The following is a 25,013-nucleotide window of genomic DNA, read 5'->3' on the forward strand; positions in this document are numbered from 1 at the left end:
TCACTTACAATAATATTGTATACCAATATCAGTGATGCCATCCAATAAAACAAATTTACAGATATGAGTTAAGGGTTGAGAGAAATGAGAAATATTTGCTTACCGTTCAGGCTCTTTAAATGCATGGAAAAACTGCTATATCCGATGTCGATGCCACTCTCATTTTGAGAGGTACAATTAAGTTGGGCATAAAAGGCAGATCGGTTAAGTCGTCTTATATATCATTCGACTAGAAAGGGTTCTGTGTACTACTTTTAGACAGACGAAAACAGCACGTAATCGTAACATTCGGTTGAGAAAAATTCTCGGCCTTACAGTAACACATTCAAGAACAAGAATCCATCTAACATAAATGTATATAAAGACCCAACCGAAAACTCCCACATTTTAAAACTTATCAACACTTACACCATCTCTAAGGACCTCATACGCCTCTCTTTTCCTGGATTTCTTCAATCCAGCGGTGAAGTTGAGCTTCGGTCCGTCAGAAGTAATACAAGACACTTTTACCCATATTATCACCTTCGTTTTCATTCCCTCTATGTCAGCTAGCTTTCCTTTCTCCAGATATCCAGTCACAGTGGTGGAAAAACGCAAGACTGATGAGTCTTTATACCCAACTTCACAGATTTCTGGTATAAAGACAGTCAGCTTTCCTGTCTCCTCGTTGAACTCATAGTTGGTTGCATCGCGAGGAAAAATTCCCATTGCCAAGTCATATTCCTTCAGCAGGTCTGGCAAAGGCGTTTGCATTTTTCCTAGGAAGACCAGAAAAGATAGATCAAAGTAACTTACTAATAGACCCTTTCAATTTATAGCTCCAGTAAGCATACTGATAATTTATAGTCCTGAGCAAGTGAGGACCATGACAACTATTCTAGCATCGTTATGGCAACCGCATACAAAATTATATAGCTCGTAAATTTACACACAGCTTTAGAGGCCTTTGCCACTGCATGTCCTGCCATTCCGGTCAAGAAAATAAACATTGCAATCTCCAAAGATCATATTAGGTCCCAATATATCTTGAAGGAACAACCATCCAATATTCAGAGAATTACATACTTATAAAGAAAAACAGAGAGAGAGAGAGAGAGAATTAACATTATTATCGTGGGATAATATTACTAACAATATAAACAGAACCTATAAATCAAAAAAGAAAAACTAACCTTTTATTTTATTTACCAACCAGCTAGTTCCTCCTTGAATACTCGTCGACAATGACTGATAATAGAATAGCAAGAGTGAAGCAAGATACATAAAGCTTATTCAGAATTAATAAATAATGAAGCAAAAAGTATTGGGTGCAAAGGAAGGGAGCAAAGTATAAATTGCTGTAGTACACGCACAAAATAAACAATTCAACCTGAATAAATTTTAAAAAAAATAAAGCTAGAGGAAACTCCTTTTCTTGGACGAAGGAACTGGCATTGAGCCCATGATATTAAACTAACCAACCAGTACATAATACGATATGGAACTCAATCGTTCTAGAATCGTGGAAGAACGACGCACCCAAAAGTTCTCATTAAACCGAATACCTCTTCAACAAAAGGCTAAGAACACTATCATTTGGAATTTGAAATCACAACGCAAAACTATGTTTTCCAAGGAGATTCAAGCATAGGAATTGCAAGCCATATAATATTATGTCCAAAAGAAGCGGAAGGCTTATGCTGCTTCCTATCTGAAAACGAGACCACCATCATAACTTGCACGTTTTCCAAATAACCACTTGTAAGACACAATTATCCGTCTAATAAATGGTAACAAATTTCCGAACAGAACTGTGAAAATTGGAGCGCTCGCTCCGCCAGCTAAGATGGAAATCTGACTAACGAGACTAATTCATACGATAATTCCGGAATAAAGTGTGAAACTTATCGAATTCAATTTCTCAACCCTAGGTCAATGAACCAAAATTCCTCTCCAGAATCCAAACCAGAATCAAAATTGCCACTACAAATAATTGTAAAATTAAGGCTCTAGGTGTTAATTAAGGAAAGAAATGAATATCAGACGCTGGACGATTCTACGTATCCGACATCATAAGAGATTCAATCATGATATAAAGAAAACGAAAGAATGAATTAAAACAACAAAGGAAAGCGCATACGAAATCATACAGCAATTAATAAAGGAAAAGAAAAAGGAGAGATAAGTAGAAATACATTAATATCATCGCCGATGGAGCCGATCTCCTTGTTGGCCTTCTGGTTGAACCAATAAGAGCCTACTTTGTTCATAACCTGATCCATTCCGACCGTCGAACCGAGCTTCAATCGAACGAAAAAACCAGCAGAAATCGATCCAAAACGAAGAAGCTACAGGCCAGATAGATCAATCTCGAAGAAATGGCGATCAGAGAGAGAGAGATGAAGTTGTCTCGTCTCCCTCTCCACGCGTTCTTCCGTGCGACTTTTCTAAAAATTGAAATTTAATTGCAACTCTCAGATTTTGATTATTTTAGTGTTTTTATCTAATTTGCTTTTCTTTTTCTATTTTTATTTTTTTATTTTGACCAACTACATATCGTCCAATTTAATTGGATCTGGACGCTATAGAAACCAGTTTCGAATGAATTACGACGTGTCGTCCATGCACCATCGGGCCCTCAAGATGGCAAGCCCGATCGTTGAATATGTTAGGATCGTGACGTTATTTTATTTATTTAACGCTAAAACAATAAAAATACATTTTAATTTTGTATTTTATTTTTAAATACTTTTTTTTTAATTAAAAAATCTTTAAAAAAAAAAACCTTTAATTAAAATAAAATTCAAAAATACATTTACCATTAATTTCAGCGTCACCGTTGTAGTGTAAAGAACTTGGATGAAAATTTACGGAATATTTAAAAAATTTTAAAAGCAAAATTAAAAAGTTTGGATATAATCTATCTGGTATCAATAAATGATTTTCGTTCATATATTGATGATAATAATTTTTTTAATATTTTTTTATAAACCTATCCAGAGTTAATATTACTTTTAAATTTTCATGTGTATTTTTTAAATATAGTACTGACGGCAAGAATATTTTTTAACTTTTTCTAAAAATTGAAGAGTATTAATTAGGGGTGTACATGGTCCGGAGTTGAGTCGGGTTGGGAGATTTTTTTTACCCAACCCAAAAGTTCGGGTTAGCTGGATTGGTAACCCAACTTGGGTTGTCAATTTTTTTTTTTTTTAATTTTATTTACCACAATTTATAATTATTCGGAAGATAAAATATATTAAAATTTCACGAACACAAATCAATCTATAATTATTGACAAAATAATAATAAATTCAATAACAAAACCGAACCGATACAGTTCGGGTTCATAAAAATGAACCCAACCCTACCGAAATGTTAACCCAACCTAACTCAACCGTTATAGTTCGGGTTGGGTTAGTTCGAGTTGTCGGGTTGAATATACACCCCTAGTATTAATGAAACTTTTTAAAGTTTAATGATATTTTTTAAATAAATTACTGACGATTCTCCTAACATCCAATTTAAAGGTAATGATATTTTTTTAGATTTTTTTTTTAATTACAAAGTATTCAGACTGAAATTAACGTTTTAAAAGTAAATAGACGAAAATAATATAATTGAACGGTTGAATTTATTAAATAAATTAGTAAAAAATAATAATCCATATATCTTCTCCTCGTGCTCGTGCTCTGTATGTAGTCCTAATCGTCGTATTGAACCATATGCATAAATTTATAGAATATCTAAAATCAATGCAATTTAATTAAAATTTTTAATAATGTATTATGTCCTAAGTTTAAATATCGTCATATTCTCTAGAATTTCTCATTGCCCTTCCCACCACAAAAAGGGTCATTGCCCATTGGTGACTTCCAAAGATTCGACCATGTTCCTAACTTCAAAAATTATTATTTATTGTTTTAAACTTTATTATTCTCTCCAAATTCTCGGATTTTTAAATATTTTTTTTCAATTTTCAAACGTGATTATGAATGTAATCGTCCGTCTTTAGAAAATTTGGACCACATAATTCTAAATTTAATATCAATTTGAAGGACAACAAAAATCAAACCCGATCAAAATTGTTCTCGACAGATTCAATATCTTCAAATTTTAAAAGTGTTTCAAAAACGCCCTTAAACTTTAATTAATAACCTTCATATTTTTTATAAAATACTTTTATCGTTAGTATCACGTTTTAAACTCATAACATTTATATATATATATATATATATATATATATATATATAATAAAATAAAAATTAAAGTTATTACCGTCAATATATAGACGGAAACGTTTATCTACTTTTCATAGATCATCTCTCACTTCAATCTTAAGCGTAATTTGGATAAAAAAAAATATTTTTTTTTCTATAAATTGAAGGGTATTAATGTTACATTAAAAAATTTATAAATATTTTTGTAAGGCGGTACTAAAAGTATCATTCATATACTAATGATAAAAATATATATATTTTTTATTTTTTAAATTAAAAATATTTAAAAAGTTATTTTTGAAACAGAGTACTAACCTGAATCACGACCTTATACTTAGATTTTATTATATATTTTAGGGATGTTCATATTATTCGATAATTTGAACGATTTGGACTATGTGACAAAACCATAAAAATTAAATTAGGTTAATTTTTTTTTAATTTAAATTAGATTTAATTTTTAGAAAATAGAATCTTTTTAAAATCTTTCTTAGTAAGATACCAAGCACGGTTTCAATCCAACTCATCTCTATCCTACCATACTTTAGATTATTATGAATATTAAAAATATTTGAAATTAAATTTTAACGTTGATAAATATAAATTTACGAGTTGATTCATAAATTTGTTATAACTCAACTTGTGTACACTTCTAATATAATTTCTTCCGTCATAAATATTTTAATTATGGCATTATAAATAAGATTGAAAATAATAATTACAAATTTGTTGATCTTATCTTGGGATTGCGCTTTATTCAGCAACTTGATTGCCTAATTGGCAGTCTAATTACCAGTTGTCAAGCACCCTAAATTACTATTTTGCCCTTTCTTTTTATCCATACTATTAGTAAAAAAAAACATTTATTGACGTCATAATTTGGATTTATCTTTCTTCTTATGTTATTTTTTAAATAATAATCATATAAATAAATAAAAAACCAAACAAACAATATTTTATTCTCAACTATATATTATTTTCTTGGTACCTCTGTATAGTCATATTATCCATTTAAAAAATAAATTTTCATTTTATAAAACTATTATTTCTAATTTATTGAAATAATTGATTGAACTCAAAATATATTCACATATATAACGGTATATATTTATGGAAAGAACTATTTGTAGTAAATAATAAAAGTTTCGAAATATTTTTTTTAAATACTTTTTAACTTTTAAAAACGAAACAAAATTGGAATAATATTGTGAAGCTTTATTTATTTATTTATTTATTTATTTATTTATATATATATATATATATCTCGCAACGAAATAAATATAAAAATATTTTAATATGCCATTAATGTTTTTATTTTAAGGTATATTTATTAAAAATATGAGGGGAAATTTTAAAAAATATAAAAATATAAAAATAAATGTGACGTTCTTAAATTCTTCTGAAGATTTATTTTAATTTAAATTTAAAAATTGACTAAACTTATAATTTAATATATATATTGTTATATAAATAAATAAATAAATAAAGTTGGTCATGATTGAAACTTATATTAAAATATAATTCTCGTAAACGACAAAGAAAATTCAAAGGAAGGGTATTTTGGTCATTTCGTTCATCCAAGTTGGCCTCCTGCCCTCACATGAACTTCGCATAAACTTCTTCCGGTTTTCTTCACCGAAAATCCAAATTGCTAAAAAGTGAATCGCTGCCATCGCCGCCGCCGCCGCCGCCTTCTATCTCGTCTCTATATAAATCCGCCACCGGAGGAGAAAAAGAAACCCACTCATCCTCCGCCGGAAAATGCCTCTCAATCCTCCTAAAACCTCCTCCCATTCCCACCGCATAACCCACCCCGCCGCCGTGCAGGGGGTTTTCAAACATCCGATTCCATCACGCGCTACCACGGTCCCCGACGCGGTGGCGCGTTTCCACAACCACGCTACGGATTCGAACCAGTGCTGCTCCGCCATCGTTCAAGAGATCGACGCTCCGGTCTCCACCGTGTGGTCCGTCCTCCGCCGCTTCGACAACCCACAAGCCTACAAACACTTCGTTAAGAGCTGTGACGTCATCGTCGGAGATGGCAACGTAGGCAGTCTCCGTGAAGTTCGCGTCGTTTCCGGTCTTCCAGCTGCCAATAGCACCGAACGACTCGAGATTCTCGACGACGAACGCCATATTATTAGCTTCAGTGTCGTCGGTGGCGAACACCGGCTCGCTAACTACCGGTCCGTTACATCCCTCCACCCTGCCATCGACGGCACCGTCGTGGTGGAATCGTACGTTGTCGATATTCCGCCAGGAAACACCAAGGAGGACACGTGTGTGTTCGTCGACACCATCGTCCGTTGCAACCTTCAGTCACTGACTCAGGTCGCCGAGAACTTGTCTCGCCGGAGCCGAGCGGCGCCACCGTGAGCCTATAGAATTTGTGAGGTTGTTTTATTTGACACCAATTTTAAATATAATGCATTATAGTTTCGTACCTATCTCTAACCATCGACCTTCGAGCAAATTCTTATAAACGATATTCCCAATAACGAAACCCATTTTATGATTCAAATCGAGCAAAAGGTATATTCCTAAAGTTTATAGAGAGTAGAGAATAAGAATATTTGGGGTAGCGTGGACGGTAGCTTGGAAAACAAGTTTCTTCGAGATGCCATCCACAAAAGATGTGGAGAGGAGTTTGAGGTCAGTAGGGTTCGAGAAACTAGGTTCATCGCTTGTCGGGCACTCAGTGTGTAATTGAGGAGATTGAGATATTTTCGTAAAAATCATACCATCAAAACTTTAACGATGTCGTTATAAAAAAAATAATATTGTGAGATTCCACGTCGGTTGAAGAAAGGAACAAATCATTCCTTCTAATGTATGCGATTTAAAACTTCGGTGGACGGTGATACATAATGGGTAAAAGTGGACAATATTTGCGAGAACATTCATCCATCCAATGACACCATAAGAATCTTGCAAGAGGACAGGTCTTTGTCCCTCAAACATACGAACTTGAAGATATTTTTGACCAATTATGTTGTGAGGAATCTCGTTTTAAAATGTGTGTAATTTTAGTAACCATAGATGTAATAAAAGTGAGCTACTATCCATTATTTTATAAATTTAATTGAAATTCACCAGCACTAAATTCGACCATTTAAAAATTAATTAAATTTAAATTAATGGCAACAAGACTAAGTTGAATAATAAATCTAAATAATATTTTTTTAGAATGATAAAAATATATTTTAAAAAACCTCAAAATTAATATATTTCTTATTTTATTTATTTATTTATTATTGGCTGCAAGTTGCAGCAAGTTGGTGTGCAAGTGGGGAAGGGGCAGCTTTAATTGATCCCTTTGCTCTTTTCCCCATTTTTTTAATATATATATATATATATATATTTTTTTTTTTAATTTTGTATTTTAATATAATATTTAGCATTTTCTTTTTTCAAATTCAATTTTCAAAATTTTTGTATATTAATTAATTTTCAATAATTAATTATTTTTGTTAAATTAAATACATAGTATATATATATATATCTCAAAATTACAAATTATAGTTGAATAATTGACCTCAAAGGAAAATTTATAATTAATTATAGTTAAATAATTATTTAAAAAAAAGTCAAAAGTTTAAGAGATGAATCTAGACGAATTGGATGGATTAAATAAATTTGAAAAAAAATAAATATAAAATATTACTTTACAAAAAAAATTAACCCATAAACTATTTTTTTTTAGTATTTCTATTTTCTTTCATTTAATTCATATTTGTTAAAAAAAAATTATAAAAAATTATTTATAAACCATAAACTTTCTCAAATGAATTAATTTATGAAAATTGAGCTAAATTTATGTAAATTTAAACCCTAGGTGACGTGTTAATTAAATTAATACTTTATATAAAATATTATTATTATTGGGTCTAATCAAGGACATATTAACATATTTGAATTTAATATATATAATTTAAAATAATAATAGCAATCATGGTCATAAGTCATTTATAAAATAAGGTATACAACGCAAGTGGTCCCCACTGACGGTGGAGTCAAATTCGAATGACCCAGTCAACGGATTGCCAGATCGGATTGTGAGAGTGAAGGCGGTATTGGGCCAAAGCCCATATACTCATTGGAGAAAGCCCAATATTAAAGCCCTGTAGCGGCCCATTGGCCTCAAATGACATTTATACCCTTTTTTATAATAACCGCCATGAAATTACACGTGTCAAAATGTAATAAATGCATAGAATTTTAACATCTAAAAGAGTAATTAATTGAAGAACGTTTTGAGATAGGAGAGGAGATTATTTGCCACGTGCTCTATATAAACTCCCATAAATTTGGGGAAATTCTATTTCGAAATCAAGAACGAACGAATTATGGATTTTGAAAACAATTTGACTGAGAAGAATTTTAATAACTTGGAATAATATGATGTCGTTGTATTGTTGAAGACCACGATCGAGTTCTTCGCGCGACAGTGAGCCCATTTATTTTAGCGAATTTCTTTAATCAATTCTGCTTAATCTTGCCGCGACGGTTGCCAAGAAACGAAGCCCTTACTGTTCGAAAACCGCCGAATTCCTAATCAATAGGAAGAACACTTCCGTGGGGTCGATGATTTCAATTCTGGGGTCCTTCATTTCGATTCATCTCTGGCTGTCTCTGTTTAGAAAGATCGTGTTATGAAATCTTCGAGCTAGGTGTGAATAAGTTCAGATTTGGATTAGATCCTTTTTTAGTGAACTTTTTTGAAGTGGGTTTTAGTCAAAACCCTTTGTTCTTTGCCGCTTTTCGAATTCGTGATGCAGAGATGGAATCGGAGAAAAACGCATTTACATTTACTGGCATTGCTGTTCGTTTTCTTCATGGTTTTCACAATCCTTCACAATGAACATAGCATTCGGAAAATCCAAGAAACCCCAGATCCTGAAATTCGTCGCCGAGATGCTTCGATTACGTTTGTGAAACCTAATGTCTTGATCACTCGAAATGGAGCTTCTGGTATGTTTAATCTTCCTCTTCTTTCTTCTATTCGGCTTTAGTTGTCTTCAATCGATGAGATGAACTGTTTGTTTTTGTGGGTTTTAGAAATTTTGGATAGATTCAGTAAGTGTAATGGAACTAGAGATTACAGTGGCCGGAAAATCTCATGGTCTGGCCGGAAACCGGATTCAACTAATCGGAGAGAGAGGTCGGAGAGATGTGATGTGTTTTCAGGCAAATGGGTATTCGATAACACTTCGTATCCATTGTACAATGAGTCAAAATGTCCATACATGTCGGACCAGTTGGCTTGCCACAAACATGGCAGAACTGATCTGAGATATCAATACTGGAGATGGCAACCCCATGGCTGCAATTTGAAGAGGTAAGCTTCTTCTTCCTCCTTCTATGGCTTCTCTCTGTATTTCTATGATAAATTTGATGGATTCTGCTTGGCTGTGAAGTTATGGTTTCATTGTATATATAGAAATCTTGAGCTTGAAAGCAAAATTTACCTGAAATGTATGAAATATTGTAAACAGATCCTCCTCTGCTTCAAGTACCAAGATAGCTTGAATTGATGGATCTCTTTTAACTCATTTGTAGATGGAATATTGCTGAAATGTGGGAGAAGTTGAGAGGGAAACGGTTGATGTTCGTCGGGGATTCGTTGAATCGAGGGCAATGGATTTCGATGGTTTGTTTGCTTCAATCTGTGATTCCAGCTGATAAGAAATCCATGTCGCCAAATGCTCCTCTTACCATTTTTAGAGCTGAGGTAATCAGAAACTCGTTTAGATTAGTGTTTAACATATTGAATGGAAGTCGAGATTAGAACACGAGGAGAAACGTTTTGTTTTTCGTTCGACTGCTGAATGAAACGTCATGTGATTTATGAACTGCAGGAGTATAATGCCACCATAGAGTTTCTCTGGGCGCCTCTTCTTGTGGAATCAAATTCAGATGACCCGGTGAATCATCGATTGGATGAACGAATAATTCGTCCAGATTCCGTTCTTAAGCATTCGTCGGAATGGGAGCATGCTGATATATTAGTTTTCAACACTTACTTGTGGTGGAGACAAGGCCCAGTTAAGCTATTGTCAGTATAAGTGATTATATTTTCAGCTCAAGGTTCAGAGTTCCCTTTAGCTTTGATCTATCTTATGTTCATAAGAGCTTAAATGTCTGCTTGTAGATGGAATGCTGAAGAAGATGGAGCTTGTGAAGAATTAGATGGACGGGAAGCTATGGAGTTGGTTATGACGACATGGGCGGACTGGGTGGCTTCGAGGGCCATTCCCTTGAAGAAACGAGTTTTTTTCGTCACCATGTCTCCGACGCATCTGTGGTATTTCTTCGAACCCTGCTAATGAACTTCCATTAACTTTGACACTTGGTTATTACAAATTTATGTTGTTTAATACATCGTGCAATTAGACTTGTGGTGTGACAGCCCGAGCCCACTGCTCGTAATATTGTCATCTTTGGGCTTTCCCCTCTAGTCTTTCCCTCAAGGTTTTAAAACACGTTTGTTAGGGAGAGGTTTCTAGCTCCTTATAAGGAATGTTTTGCTCTCCTCTCCAACCGATAGGGAGAGGTTTCTACACCGTATAAAGAATGTTTCGTCCAGTTTGCTAGGGAGCAGTTTCTAGCTCCCAATCGATAGGGAGAGGTTTCTACGCCCTTATAAGGAATGTGTTTCGTCCAGTCTGCTAGGGAGAGGTTGTAGCTCCTTATAAGGAACGTTTCGTTCTCTTCTCCAACCGATAGGAGAGGTTTCTACACCCAGTTTCTAGCTCCTTATCAGGAATGTTTTGTTCTCCTCTCCAACCGACAGGGAGAGGTTTCTACCCCTGGTTTCTAGCTACTTATAAGGAATGTTTCGTTCCCCTCTCCAACCAATAGGGAGAGGTGTTTCTACACCCTTACAAAGAATTTTGTCTAGTCTTTTAGGGAGAAATTTCTAGCTCCTAGCTCCTAGCTCCTAGATCCTTATAGGGAATGTTTCGTTCTCCTCACCAACCGATAGGGAGAGGTTTTTACACCCGGTTTCTAGCTCCTTATAAGGAATGTTTTGTTCTCCTCACTTATAAGGAATGCTTCGTTTTCCTCTCCAACCAATAGGAAGAGGTTTCTACATCCTTATAAAGAATGTTTCGTCCAGTTTACTTAGGAGAGGTTTCTAGCTCCTTATAAGGAACGTTTTGTTCTCCTCTCCAACCAACAGGGAGAAGTTTCTACACCCAGTTTCTAGCTTCTTGTAAGAAATGCTTCGTTTCCCTCTCCAACCGACAGGGAGGTCCAGTTTACTTAGGAGAGGTTTCTAGCTCCTTATAAGGAACGTTTTGTTCTCCTCTCCAACCAACAGGGAGAAGTTTCTACACCCAATTTCTAGCTTCTTGTAAGAAATGCTTCGTTTCCCTCTCCAACCGACAGGGAGAGGTTTCTACACTCTTATAAAGAATGTTTTGTCCAGTCTGTTGTGGAGAGGTTTCTAGCTCCTGGTTCCTTACAAGGAAGGTTCCTTATAAGAAATGTTTTGTTCTCCTCACCTACCGATAGGGAGAGGTTTCTACACCCGGTTTCTAGCTCCTTTTAAGGAATGTTTCGTCCAGTCTACTAGGGAGAGGTTTATAGCTCCTTATAAGGAATGTTTCATTCTCCTCTCCAATCAATATGGGATCTCACAATCTACCCCTTGGGTGCCAGTGTCTTCGCTGACACATCGCTTGGTGTCTGGCTCTGTTAGCATTTGTAACAACCCAAGCCCGCCGCGAACCGATATTATCTTCTTTGGGCTTTCCCTTATAGACTTTCGCTCAAGGTATTAAACCCGTCTGCTAGGGAGAAGTTTCCACACCCTTTTAAGGAATGTTTTGTTCTCCTCTCCAACCGATATGGAATCTCACATGCGGTCATCTTCGCCGTACCATTTGTGTTCTCATGCCTCCTCCTTTGGCTGTTCAACTCCCAAAGTCTTTTCTGATTAACATATTGTAAATCCGAGGATTGCATTCTTCTTTTCTTACATTGGAGAAGCTTTGGCCTGTAAGAATTTTATCACCCACCATGAACAATGGGGTCGTAAAACCAGTTGCTTCCATGAATCTCAGGAGCCGAGAGTGGGAATCGGGAAGCGAAGGGAACTGCTACGACGAGAAAACACCAATCGAATTGGAAAGCTATTGGGGAAGTGGGTCAGACCAGCCTACAATGCGCATCGTGGAGAATGTCGTCGAGAAGCTGAGCTCAGAGGTAACAGTTCTGAACATCACTCAGCTTTCGGAGTATCGAAAAGACGGCCACCCGTCCATCTACAGGAAGTTCTGGGAAGAGCTAAGCCCCCAGCAACTATCAAACCCTGCAAGTTACTCAGATTGCATACATTGGTGCCTACCAGGAGTTCCTGATGTCTGGAATGAACTGCTCTTCCATTTTCTGTGAACAAATTTCTGCCTTGTTTTTATACAACTGGAACTGCTTATATCATTGTAATTGGTTTCATTCCATGATCTCCTCAGGAAAAGGAAAAGACTTGAGATATCGTTACCGTTACCGTTACCGTTGTCTCTTTCGATAACAAATACTTTCGCTTTCGACGATACTGATCGCTCTTAAAGGTTAAAAGTTTGAACCTCCGCTCACATTCATACATATTTTGAAAAGGATTACATTTTCTTTTAGCTATCTTTTATTGATAAAATGATTTTAATGGTTAATAAATAAATTATAATTAATTTTTTAATTTAATTACCCTACTAATTATTTACAATTTTATTAAAATTATTTATTTGAGAATAATTATTAATATTGACGGTGATAATCCAGTTTAATCCAAATTAGATAATTTAATTAAAGAAGAGAAGTAATAAATAAATATAATTTTTTGATTGGGTGAAAATAAATGCACAAGTATTTGTTATTGGAGAAAACCTAATTTTTTTTAATGAAATTACTTTAATGCCCTTTCGTTCGTTATAAACATGAGTCGAGATCACATTTGAGTGAAATCGACCCTAAGAATAGAATGAGTGAAATTTTTTTTAAAAAGTTAAAAGTTACTACTGTACAGTGACTCGACTCGATTGAACTCTTGAATTCTACCGTGATGCATGGGAGTGATATAAAATCGGTGTTAGATATATTATTTTAATAAATTAAATAATTATTTGGAAGCAATATTAAAACTTTGAGGGTAAAAATAATTTAAAAAAAAAAAAAAAAAAAAAAAAACCAAGAAATTAATTAGACGGCTTTAAATTGTTAAGAGAAATAAAAAGGAGGGACCCACAGAGTTGGCAGAAGGTAATTAAGCAAATAATGAGGTTGTGCAGTGGGGTCCACAATAGAGTAGCTGCACCGTAGCCGTACCCCACGCATAATCCCAGAATTAAGACNACCCCCCCCCCCCCCCCCAGGCCCAGGTCCAGGCCCATTACTCATATACCGACAAAAACAACACCCCTTCTGGGCCCCACCCTCATAAAATCCAATGGTCATGATTATACTCATACGCTTAACCGGATACCTACAAAAACCACCAGATCCCCCCTCTCTTTCTTTGACCATACACAAAAATGAAAAGAAAAAAGGAAATAAAAAGTCTTACCGGTTTGTCCGGTTCGATTTCCATGGAAATAAACCCTTTTTGGCTACGCAGACCGGCTGCCTTTTTATGGGAATTTCATATTTTTATCATCTTTTTTGTGTAAATTCAATTTTTTTTTTTTTTTTTTTAAAATAAAATAAATAAAGGATATCGGATCCGGTACGGTAAATTCCAGAGTACCTTTCCTACACTGGGCCCCACTTCTGACATCCTCATCACTCCACCCAGCACCAATTTTGCCCCCTTTTAATGAATATTTTGCCTTATTATCTTAATCTATTTCTTTAAAATTATATTCCTTTTAAATGTAAACAATTTATTAATAATAATAAATTTACAACTAACAATTCCAAATATTTTGTTTTTAATAACTCATTAACACAAAATATTATTCATTAAAAAAATTANTTTTTTTTTTTTTTTTTTTTTTTTTTTTTTTTTACGGTTTGGATTGGGTTAAATTTGTAAAAATTTGAAAATCCGAGTGAGTTTGTGAGGCTAACGGCAATGCATAACTATCAAAACGGATAATATCTCATAGCTATAGACTTACCTTTTACATCGCCTAACCTAACGGGTGAAAGCAGAAAAAAAAAATATATATTTTAAAAGATTTCTGAAATAATTTAATTTTAATATTATTATGATAATTCTGAATAGTGAATGGAATAGGCAGAAAATGCGCGTCGCAAGCAGACCGTGCATGTACCTTATTCCTATTTTGTGCAATTAAAATTATAATTTAAATATGTCCTTTTATATATATATATATAAATGAAAAAGAAAAATGAACTGATGAAATTACATATTTACCCCTGAAATTGTAAGAAATTACGGAGAGAGGGGTATTTTGGGAAACATGGGAAGGCGGGCCTTGGATCCTTCGCCTACGGCGTAGACCACTTTGAGAGTCGGGAAGAGGAAAATGAAAGTCAGGAACTTTTACAATTTCCAATGCCACCCCTCCGGTTTCAGTGTAACCCTTCCCGTTTCTTCCCCCGTTTTAACGGACTCCACTGAACCACCCCCCGTTCCGTAATTCACCCTTATTTACCACTTTAACCTTTTATTTTATGTTTTTTTTTTAATTTAAAATTATAAAATAAATTGGCACGTTGAGGCTATAAATACGATGCCATTAGCTCTCTTCTTCCCCCACACACAGCATTTACTTCGGTTTGGTGGCCTTTCTCTCTATATATCATAACAAAAACACACACAAAAAACCCAATTCAAATCCCCTTTTTTCTCTCTTTCTTATCGCACGGAAGAGTCCGTTAAGCTCAGGAGGGATAGCGCCGTGTCAATCGATCGACGTTGTTTCGTTACCTCATTCTTTTCGGGCGCTATCCATCCTGAGTTTCCCGGCTTCTTCTTGCTCTTTTTTTAGTTGTTGCTCGTCGTGGAGGAGAAAATGCACATCGTATTGTTCTATCGTATCATCATCGTCATTTGTTGCTTTGGATGTGTAAGCTTCTTTCTCTCCTTTATAATATTTTAATCAAAATATATTTATTTCTATGAAAGAATTATCAATTTTTTTTATTGGAATATGCTCGACGCTTAAAATGTTTATAATATCATTTTTATCGGATTAATTTTGATTTTAAAAAATTATAATGTTAAAAAGTATCGATATAATTAAATTTATTATAATCTATTATTTTTTTATATATTAATATTGAGATTTATCGGATTATATTTGCATTGTTTTTTTTATTTTGGATGGTTGGAATATTATTTTAATTATATTTGGGCTTTTGATATAATTTGGTTATTATTTTTTATTTTTTTAAATAAAAACAAATTTCTCAAACTACCTTTTTTTTCTTATAAATTAAAATTCAATACAATTTGTTATATATATATATATATATTTGCTTCATTAAAAACGGTCTGACGTTAATAATGAAAATGATATTATTGGGATAATTTTGATATATGACCGTATCGTTCAAATAGTAGAATCATATGTATAATTTATGATACTGGAGTAAACGAAAGATATATAAATGAATGGAGACTATATTTGAATAAGAGCGATCGTGAAGATAGGATAACTAAGGAAAAACTTTTAAAAAATTGAAAGGCAGTGAGTTGTGTATCTTTCTTTTTTGTGGCTTAATTATATAAACACTAAAATTAAGCTTGTTTTGGTTGGAGCAATTTGATGGTGCGAGGCTTTTTGAGAATTCTCGATGCATCATGTACGTGTGCTGGAAGAACTTGTATTGAGATGTGGAGATAGTCTTCACTCTTAAAAACGAGGAATAGAGCAACATGACCATGCAACAAGAGTATGTCCGGGCCATCAAGTACCAATTTAGATTCTAAATCGTGATCCAAATCATAGACATGTTAATATTTTTGTTAATGGTGTTAATTGTAATTCTAATCTAAATTACTTGTCGATGACATTTTACTTAACATCTAAAGGTTGTAACATGATATAGCTCAGAGTTAATCTAAAAAATACATATTTTAAGAATTACGAACATATAAGTGACAGAAACACTCGGCCAACTAAGAGAGGCAATAATTTTAAAATAAACAAAACTAACTTACTCATATATTCAATCTGTTACACGGTATATATAATTAGACAAAAATGGTGTATTATTAATATTAGATGAACACGACTCTCACAGTGATGTGATATTATCTACCTTGATAGATAAGCTCTCATGACTTTGTTGTGGACTACCCTAAGAGACCTCATTCCAATATAGATAGTATTTGATTATAAATACATGATCATTCCCTAAATTAGTCGATGTGGGACTTTTTAATGATATATTTTTTTAGTTTAAGTTTGAGGTTATTATTTTTTTTTTCATTTTAAATTCGAGGGTATTTTTGAAATACTCTTGAAAGTTAAAAGAGTATTTTGTAAATAAAATATTAACGGAGGGAGAGTAATTTTGATTTTTTTTTCTTTTTTTTTGAAATTTAAGAATATTATTGAAACTTTTAGATATTTTAATTCATTTAGCAAATTTATTAAATTATATTAATTTTTTTTATAAAAATTATATTTTGTTAACCAATTTTGATAGATGAAAAGTAGCAATAAAATTTAAAGTATATTTTAATCTAAAATATCGATTAAATTAGTAAAAAATATATAATTTTTACTAGAAAAATACAATTTTGTTATATAAAATGAACAGCCAAGAAAAAATAAGAAAAAGACACGTCAAGATATTTCTATGGCGAACTGCAATTCTGTCCGTCTAAATTCGTCCTTACAAATTGGGACAAATGTTTATGGTTTCATCTTCCCGTTTCTCAATCTCCACCGGCCGGCCTTTCCACTGTTCCATTTCTCAGTGACCGGAGATGGCGACCGGTCTCTCTATCTATGTTCCATCCTTCAATACCGGCACTAATTTATCTTCCAAGTGTCAACTGCTGCGCAGAAACGCCAATTGTCAAGTCCGTTTTCGTTATTTTCGGAAAGCGTCGTTCCAGAAGAATCTTACTACTTCTTCCTTGAAGAGTCCGCCGGAAGAACCGAAGTCAACAGCCTCGTCCGAGCAGCTCCGTCGAAACGGACCGGGCAAGAAGTCGTCCAACTCTTTGTTGTCTGCGTCTGTCTCAGTTCCACTTCTAAATCGTTTTAGGTAAGTTTTGATCCTTGAAGGACAGAGCGGCTGGCTGAGTTGGTCCGTCTTTGAAATTTAGATCAGGTTTTTTAGCGTTATTTTCTTTAATTAGATCACATCCAAAAATGAAAGGCAAAGAAAAAGATCTTTGAATACAGCAACGGTATATATCTTCAATTCTAGAATCTTACCTAGGAATTTGATTTCTTGAATTTCCATAGAGATGCGGTTTTTAAGTTTGATAAACTTGCGCTGGACATATTGGCGATTGCATTGCCTGCTGCACTGGCTTTGGCTGCTGATCCAATTGCATCATTGATTGACACGGCTTTTGTTGGTCATATAGGTACAAAACTTCTTCATGTATTAAGTTACGATAATATTTATCTGAATTGTGCAAAAGGAATCGTTTCTTTATTACTTATCTGGATTCTGGAGTATTGACTGTGATGGCAGGTGTAATAGTCCAAGCCCACCGCTAGTAGATATTGTCCGCTTTGACCCGTTACATATCACTGTCAATCTTAGGGTTTAAAACGTGTCGGTTAGGGAGAGCTTTTTACACCCTTATAAGAAATGTTTTGTTCGTCCCTCCAATAGATGTGGGATCTCACAATCTACCCGCCTGAGGGCCCAACGTCTTCTCTGGCACACCGCTCGATGTTTGCTAGGGAAAGTCAGGCATCGAGCAGTGTGCCAGTGAGGACGCTGGGTCTCCAAGGGGGGTGGATTGTGAGATTCCATGTCTGATGGAGAGGGAAAAGAAACATTCATTCTAAAGGGTGGAAATCTCTCCCTAGTAGACACGTTTTAAAATCGTGAGGCTAACGGCGATACATAACGGGTCAAAGCGGACAATATCTGCAAACGATGGGCTTGGACGGTTCGTTCTTGACATTAATTTTAGAAGTAATATTTCATCGTAATGGAGGTTATATTGATGACTGCAGCACCATGCCGTATACATTCTCTTTGTAGGATCTACTGAACTGGCTGCAGTTGGGGTATCAGCTTCAGTATTCAATTTGGTGTCGAAGTTATTCAATGTTCCTTTACTCAATATCACTACTTCATTTGTTGCTGAAGAGCAGGCCTTGATTCATACAAACGAGAAAAACACTGCTCAAATAAATATTGGTAATTCTAGTTTGCAATTTCAGTAATTTTTTCAACTAAGAACTCCACATTGTCTTCTATGAAGTCGTAAACTTTTTTTGGTTTTACCATATAGATGGCATAGAAGAGAATCAAGGGAAAAAGCTCCTTTCCTCTGTATCCACTTCTTTGGCACTTGCTGCTGGTCTTGGAATTGCTGAAGCTGTTATGCTGTCTCTTGGTTCAGGGTCTCTTATGGATATCATGGGTATACCTGTTGTATGTCAAGCTTTACCAATTCATTTTATAATTCTTGGCTTCTAATCCTCCTCGTTGTTTCATTCATGTCTTGAAATGTCTTTGGTTTACGTCTTCTGCATTGTTTGATTATGGTTTTACATGCCATATTTCTATCATACAACATATCTATCTTAAAATTTTGTAGGGTTCATCAATGCGTGCACCTGCGGAGCAATTTTTGTCTCTGAGGGCATTTGGTGCTCCCCCTATTGTAATTGCACTTGCTGCACAAGGCACCTTTCGTGGATTTAAGGATACAAAAACGCCATTGTATGCTACTGGTAATATCAATAATTGTTCTCGACTATCTTCCTGTGATGTGAATATGGAAACTGTTCAAAATTAATTAAGATCTTTTAATTAACATGATAGTTGGTTTTGTTGTGTCAGCTGCTGGCAATTTACTCAATGCAGTACTGGATCCATTGTTGATATTTTTTTGTGGTTTTGGCATTGGAGGTGCTGCAATAGCGACAGTGATATCTGAGTACGTCAACAATGTGGTAAACTTATTTATTTAGCTTAAGCGCTTGAGATGAGTTCCTAAGATTAGATTAGGAAATGATGTTCTTGTTCTTTCCTGATGGTCTGATGCCCTTTTTATCAGGTATCTAATCGCATTCGTTCTTCTGTGGAGATTAAACGGAGAAATATCTTTTACTCTTTCAAGCATTGATGGTGGTAGAATTGCACGCTATCTCAAATCTGGTATTACTTCCACTGACAGACAGATTGATTAAGAAGTTTTGTTAATCAATTTGTTTCAGTTACTCGTTCCTCTTCCCTTACTTGTTCCCGAATGAGTGTGAGAGGAATGTGTAATTCCACAATTTCTTAGTTTCTAGAGATACAAATAATTCATGCCTCCTAATTCTGCGAAAACCCTTCTGAGGATTTTTTTTTTCTACTTAAATTTCCCATTTAGTTATGATTCTGACTGTTGTATGTCTCAGGTGGCCTCTTAATGGGCCGGACATTAGCCGTCCTTGTAACCCTGACTCTAGCCACATCCATGGCGGCTAGAGAGGGCACTGTATCCATGGCCGGTTATCAAATTTGTGTACAAATATGGTTGGCCATATCTTTGCTTACTGATGCTTTAGCACTTGCTGGTCAGGTACAGAGATTACCTCAATAATTAGGGCATCATAACTTAAATTCAGCAAAACCTTTAGCTTTTTTCTTGGTTGTGTAACTTGTATGAAGCATACATCAAGGTCTACCTCATTGATTACAAAGCTCCACCCATGATCTTCAGCAGAGATAGTTTCTTGGTTTTGCATTCTGTCATTGGTCTCTTCTTGTTTTGGAAACTTGATTTTAGAATTATTAAAGAGCTAGACAGTACATACGTAATAATTTTCATTTTTCTTAACTATCAACGTTCAAGGTATTGTACATGCACTGACTAATCCCAGAGGACTGAACTATCCATCTGAATAATTTTTGTTGTGAAACTTCGAGGTTCCAGAGTTTTTATGTGTTTCCATCCTCACGAAGGGTCAACCCCTTGGATTAACCTCTTTGAGCTCTTACCGAATCCCAACAAAGGATCCCTATCTTTAGATCACAACTGTTTTTGCCGAAAGAAAATTCATTGTTTTGTTGGTCCTGGTAAATAATTACTGTACTTCTTTTGCAGGCATTATTAGCAAGTAGCTACACCCTACAAGACTACGAACATTCGCGTCAAGTGATTTATAGAACTTTACAGGTCAATAGTAACCCAAACGTCAACATGCCATCTCTTGGCAGTTATTTTTGGTCTTTCTTCTCAAAATAGAAGTGATGAATCTTTTGTTCTCTCAGTCTCATGGTTTTTTTCTGGTGGGAAGAAATCACAACTGATTCTGGGTACCTCTATGTACAGATTGGTTTGATATCAGGGATTTCTTTGTCTATTATCTTGTTCCTGGGATTTGGCGCATTTTCTGGTTTATTCAGTGCCGATGCAGAAGTCCTGGAAATTGCACGATCTGGGTTATGGGTAAGAACACGTTATCTGAATAATCGACTTTTGACTTTTTACCTTTCCTGTGACTGCTTAACAATATTTACAATGGAGATGTTTGGATGACCTACTGTGCTTGACCTTTAAATTTGTCATATTTTGGATCAAATTTCTTCATGTAACATATTTGTTCGGTCCATCTAGAAGCCTGCCATGAATTCATTGTTGATGCAATTTTCACTTGTTTGGTACCTACAACATTCTATTGCTGTAGAGCTGGAGAGAATTTGGTATCCATCCTGAAATTGGGGGAGTAAATTTTGCTAGCGGCCTGTTCTTTACATTTCTAGGAAGATCCAGTTATCTCTCATGATGCCACGTACACCCACTACAAGGCTATTGTGATCGGTTGTCCTGATATCCTAGCCATGTTTTTGCAGTTTGTTGCTGGGTCGCAACCAGTGAATGCTCTAGCTTTTGTTGTAGATGGGCTCTACTATGGAGTTTCAGACTTCGGATATGCAGCCTACTCCATGGTATATTCCTAGTGATTTGAGCTTCCTTTTTCTTTTCTTTTCTTTTCTTTTCTTTTCTTTTCCTTCTTTTTTTGAAGATACATACTATTAATTTGGCCTGAAACAAGAGCAGGTGCTTGTTGGACTGATTTCTTCTCTCTACCTGCTTGTGGTCACTCCCGCATTCGGTCTACCTGGGGTTTGGAGTGGATTGTTTCTGTTCATGATGTTGCGTTTAATAGCCGGAATCTGGAGGTACAACTTTAGGCGGAGTTCTGATAGTACGGAACATTTTATATTTTCCCTAGTGGCTAACTTATCCGATTTGTCTCTATTTCACCTACCCCAGATTGGGCACGAAGAGTGGGCCATGGGAGATGGTTTTCAATGATCTCGACGAAAAAAGTGACTGAAACTTAAAAGCTTCAAGCTTCTTGAACTTCGTAAAGCTCCCTCATCCCATTTAAAGTGTTGAATACCACGAGGATTTGGATATGTTCCCTAGCTTTACTAAAGCTCCTCTTAATCTGCTGCCTGTTACTGACATCACAGCTTTCTATCTATTAACCAGAGCTGGCCCCCCTTCAATGCAACAGCCAACAGTTCCAGAGCATGTCAGACAGTCCGCCGCAATATTCACCGATCTCAATCACACCATCAAAATTGAAATGGAGGGGTAATTTCTAAGCAATTTTGAATATTGTATTTGAAGGACCAAAGTTGTAATCAAGGAGATATGAACATCTATACATCATTCTAATCTCATTTTATTAAAGGTGCACACAAGAACAGGCGTCTGCAAATAGGAGAAGAAATGAAACTACTATGTACGCTCAAAAAATAGAATACAATTGTAACCCAACAAGACCAAAAATCTACCCTGCCTATAATCTATCAATCTTCATCCATGGAAGCATGAATCAAGCCATTTCCTTTCCTCCTCCAACCCAAAATCATAATCAGGTCTCAAGAACTCGAAGTTACAATCCTCAACTCTCTGTTCTCCAACTCCCATGTGTTTTTGCCGATCCAGCAACAAACTCAGATCACGGTTGAAGTCCATACAGTCTCCATAGCTCTCCATCTCCGTTGGCTTTCCTTTCATCACCTTCGTCGCCGGGCCGAGATCGCCGACCTCCCATTCGGCTGGAATCCAGTAAGTTCTTCTTGCATATGCATCACTCTGAAGCTTCTGTAGCAAATATTGATTGCAATCGTTGATGTCATTGTAGCCATTTGTATCCATTGCTTCAAATTTGAAACAAAGCTCAGAAGGATCATTCTGATCATGGCTGTATTTTTTAATATCATGGCTTCTTACAACATCAGCTAATCCATCCTTGATATCTCCTTCTGTTGATCTGTTCCCAATGTTGTTCGAATCATAAACAGAATTGGGATTAGCATCTGCATAATTGACTCCATTTCTTGCTGTTTCTTCCACTTTCACTTTCAGTTCCTCCATTGATTCATACTCACAGTTCAGTTTCTCTGCAGATACTCCATTTAAGAAGGAAGAGGAAGAAGATGAAGAAGCAACAGGGGATACCGTGTCCGAATGCTCTGCTGTTACTGGTTTCAAAGAAGAAGAGTCAGGAAAATTGAGACGAGCAAAAGGGCCATACATGGCTTTGGCAGCTTCATCATAAGCAACAGCAGCCTGGTGAGCAGTGGCAAAGGTACCAAGCCATAAACGACTACCTTTCTTCTTCACACGGGTATTATTGCTAGCAATAGGCTCTCTAATCTCAGCCACCCACTTACCCCAAGTCCTCTGCCTAACACCTCTGAAATTACAGTCTGAATTCTGCGGACCTCCTTTCCCTCTCATGCAACCCTTCTTGGAGCCCTTGGCTGGAACTCTACGAACTTCCTCTACTCCATCTTTCGCCAAAAACTCCAATTGATTATTCAATTTCTTCCACTTATTCAAAGTGTCCACTACAGAAACAAACCCATTTCGCCTCTTTCTTGATGTCTTTTCTCTGCAATCAAAAAACAGCCCTCTTCAGCCATCTCTCAAACAATCAAAACCCAGAAAAATTTGGCCATGAACAAGAACAATACATCAAATTTAAACAGAAAACTCAACTTACCCATTAGAATTCTCAGACGTCATGCGCTTCAAACTCCTCACTGATTGCAACACTTCGGTGGCCTCTTGTTCTTGTTCGTAGCTTTCTGATCTTACAAGTAAAAAATTTTGAGAGTTTCAGGAGAGAAGAGAAGCAAAGGAGAAGGAAAGGGAAGGAGAAGGGGTTTTATAATAAACCTGTATGAAATGAAAAGCCATTATGAAGCTCTGGAAATATCCAAAATTTTGATGACGTGATGGATGAGTTTGGAGGAATGGTGAGGAATTCAAGCAACTCTTTGCTTTCTTAGCCACGAAGTTTTTTTTTAACCGAAATTTCATATTTGGTAATTTTATTATATTTAATTAACTTTTTCATAAATTTAATAATTACTTAAAAAAATATATCAACATTATTTTTAATTTTAAAAGAATATTCAAAAAATTAGAGATTAAATTTGTAATTTTTGTGTTTTTTTGGTAAAAAGAAAATTGAGAAGAAAAGAATAAAATTAAAGAAAAGAAAATGGAGGTGTGAGGATAAATATGAATAGGATTAAAGGCAAAAGCTACTTGTTCCCCAAGTAATATATCTCTGTCTTTTTTCTTTTTTAAAAGAAAATAAGTAATAAATAATAAATAAAAAAATAATAAATATCTGTCTGCGTGTGGGGCCCACCCGCACGGATGGTGTGTGTGGGTGAATTTACGTAATTATCCCTACTCGATCTCACCGCGTCTTTGTCAGCAGCAGCAAAGTGCTTTGCTTTCCCCTTCTTTTCTTATCCCTTTTCTCACCACCCCGCTCGTACTTTTAATTGTTTAAATATTCGCATTAATTATTAAAACTAAACTAATATAAATATCTTTTAAAAATTAAAAAAAATGGACACTTTTAACTATTTATTAGACACCAATTAATTTTAAAAAATTTAGAGATTCATTATAAACCATTTTATAAATTTATTAATTTAAAAAATTCACTATTAAACTTATATAATTTAACTCCAAAATTAGTATTAAATTGAAATCCTTTGTTGACATTTTCTCGAACTTATCCTATTATCCTATGGATAACCCTTGCGCCAAGTACCCACACATTTGTTACAGACATTGTTTTTGAACATTCTTACCATCGAACAAGCTCAACAAAGTCAATATTCTCCACTTTCTAAAATGTTACGAACATTCTTTTTGCCAAATCAATTATAAGGATACGTTCTCCACTTTCTAAAATGTTACGAACATTCTTACCATCAATCAAGCTCAACAAAGTCAACCCTTAAGAATCGTCTTTACAGGAGTTACTATAGTGACATCTTTCCGACCTTTTATTATATTATTTCTATATGGTATATTGAATCACTTGTGACGGTATGATTGTGCTTGTGCTTCAAATTCATCCATCACGTGTGTAGCGTCATATACTACGACAAACAAATGTTCTAACTCGATTAAAGTATTTTCTTTTGGTTGCAATACCTGCCTGATAATTTCACCAATGAAGTTATCCTTCTCGGGAAGGGAGCTCAACTTGTTAAAAATGAGCAAAAAAGGAAGGTTTTTTCTTCCAAATAATCAGTATCCTCCAAATAAATTTCATCACTTACCATTTTATCCATATATTGGTTCTTATCTTATCGTGATTTGAGAGGAACCTTCAAGTACAATGAACACTAGAGATCAACGCGCAAGAACATGTGAAC

General features: G+C 35.1%; 5 protein-coding genes and 1 long non-coding RNA gene across 8 annotated transcripts; 4 read left to right on the forward strand and 2 right to left on the reverse strand.

The window, feature by feature from the left end:
• Positions 1–182: 182 nt before the first annotated feature.
• LOC111803862 (uncharacterized protein At5g01610-like) lies at positions 183–2,464 on the reverse strand. The gene is made up of 3 exons (XM_023688455.1): positions 2,175–2,464; positions 1,173–1,227; positions 183–758 (listed from the first exon to the last, which is right to left on the reverse strand). Exons 1-3 carry the CDS (start codon positions 2,259–2,261, stop codon positions 388–390), a joined length of 513 nt encoding a protein of 170 aa, XP_023544223.1. The 5' UTR covers positions 2,262–2,464; the 3' UTR covers positions 183–387.
• A 3,234-nt stretch (positions 2,465–5,698) lies between these two features.
• Positions 5,699–6,656, forward strand: LOC111804243 (abscisic acid receptor PYL4-like). Its single transcript, XM_023688976.1, has one exon. It carries the CDS (start codon positions 5,961–5,963, stop codon positions 6,576–6,578), a length of 618 nt encoding a protein of 205 aa, XP_023544744.1. The 5' UTR covers positions 5,699–5,960; the 3' UTR covers positions 6,579–6,656.
• Positions 6,657–8,974: 2,318 nt separating this feature from the next.
• On the forward strand, positions 8,975–12,719 carry LOC111804525 (protein trichome birefringence-like 35). The gene is made up of 6 exons (XM_023689366.1): positions 8,975–9,173; positions 9,261–9,540; positions 9,762–9,933; positions 10,061–10,257; positions 10,354–10,506; positions 12,272–12,719. The coding sequence occupies exons 1-6, from the start codon at positions 8,975–8,977 to the stop codon at positions 12,600–12,602; spliced, it is 1,332 nt and encodes a 443-aa protein (XP_023545134.1). The 3' UTR covers positions 12,603–12,719.
• Positions 12,720–14,924: 2,205 nt separating this feature from the next.
• Positions 14,925–16,252, forward strand: LOC111804087. Its single transcript, XR_002816460.1, has 2 exons — positions 14,925–15,235; positions 15,931–16,252. It is a non-coding gene; the product is annotated as an uncharacterized LOC111804087 (long non-coding RNA).
• Positions 16,253–16,970: 718 nt separating this feature from the next.
• On the forward strand, positions 16,971–22,074 carry LOC111803671 (protein DETOXIFICATION 44, chloroplastic). 3 transcript variants are annotated; one of them, XM_023688183.1, is made up of 15 exons: positions 16,971–17,390; positions 17,594–17,718; positions 18,351–18,509; positions 18,604–18,746; positions 18,913–19,048; positions 19,158–19,254; positions 19,375–19,475; positions 19,721–19,884; positions 20,410–20,481; positions 20,638–20,754; positions 21,159–21,254; positions 21,367–21,488; positions 21,583–21,676; positions 21,786–21,909; positions 22,010–22,074. In XM_023688183.1, the coding sequence occupies exons 1-13, from the start codon at positions 17,107–17,109 to the stop codon at positions 21,644–21,646; spliced, it is 1,680 nt and encodes a 559-aa protein (XP_023543951.1). In that variant the 5' UTR covers positions 16,971–17,106; the 3' UTR covers positions 21,647–21,676; positions 21,786–21,909; positions 22,010–22,074. The 3 variants fall into 3 exon arrangements, with proteins under 3 accessions (XP_023543951.1, XP_023543950.1, XP_023543949.1); XM_023688182.1 differs by having other exon boundaries at positions 21,805–21,909; XM_023688181.1 differs by having other exon boundaries at positions 16,972–17,390; positions 21,583–21,909.
• LOC111803672 (dehydration-responsive element-binding protein 2B-like) lies at positions 21,957–23,666 on the reverse strand. The gene is made up of 2 exons (XM_023688184.1): positions 23,330–23,666; positions 21,957–23,218 (listed from the first exon to the last, which is right to left on the reverse strand). Exons 1-2 carry the CDS (start codon positions 23,350–23,352, stop codon positions 22,135–22,137), a joined length of 1,107 nt encoding a protein of 368 aa, XP_023543952.1. The 5' UTR covers positions 23,353–23,666; the 3' UTR covers positions 21,957–22,134.
• Positions 23,667–25,013: the final 1,347 nt, after the last annotated feature.

The sequence above is a fragment of the Cucurbita pepo genome, chromosome LG10, assembly GCF_002806865.2.
Source record: "Cucurbita pepo subsp. pepo cultivar mu-cu-16 chromosome LG10, ASM280686v2, whole genome shotgun sequence".
In the NCBI taxonomy this organism is placed as follows: domain Eukaryota; kingdom Viridiplantae; phylum Streptophyta; class Magnoliopsida; order Cucurbitales; family Cucurbitaceae; genus Cucurbita; species Cucurbita pepo.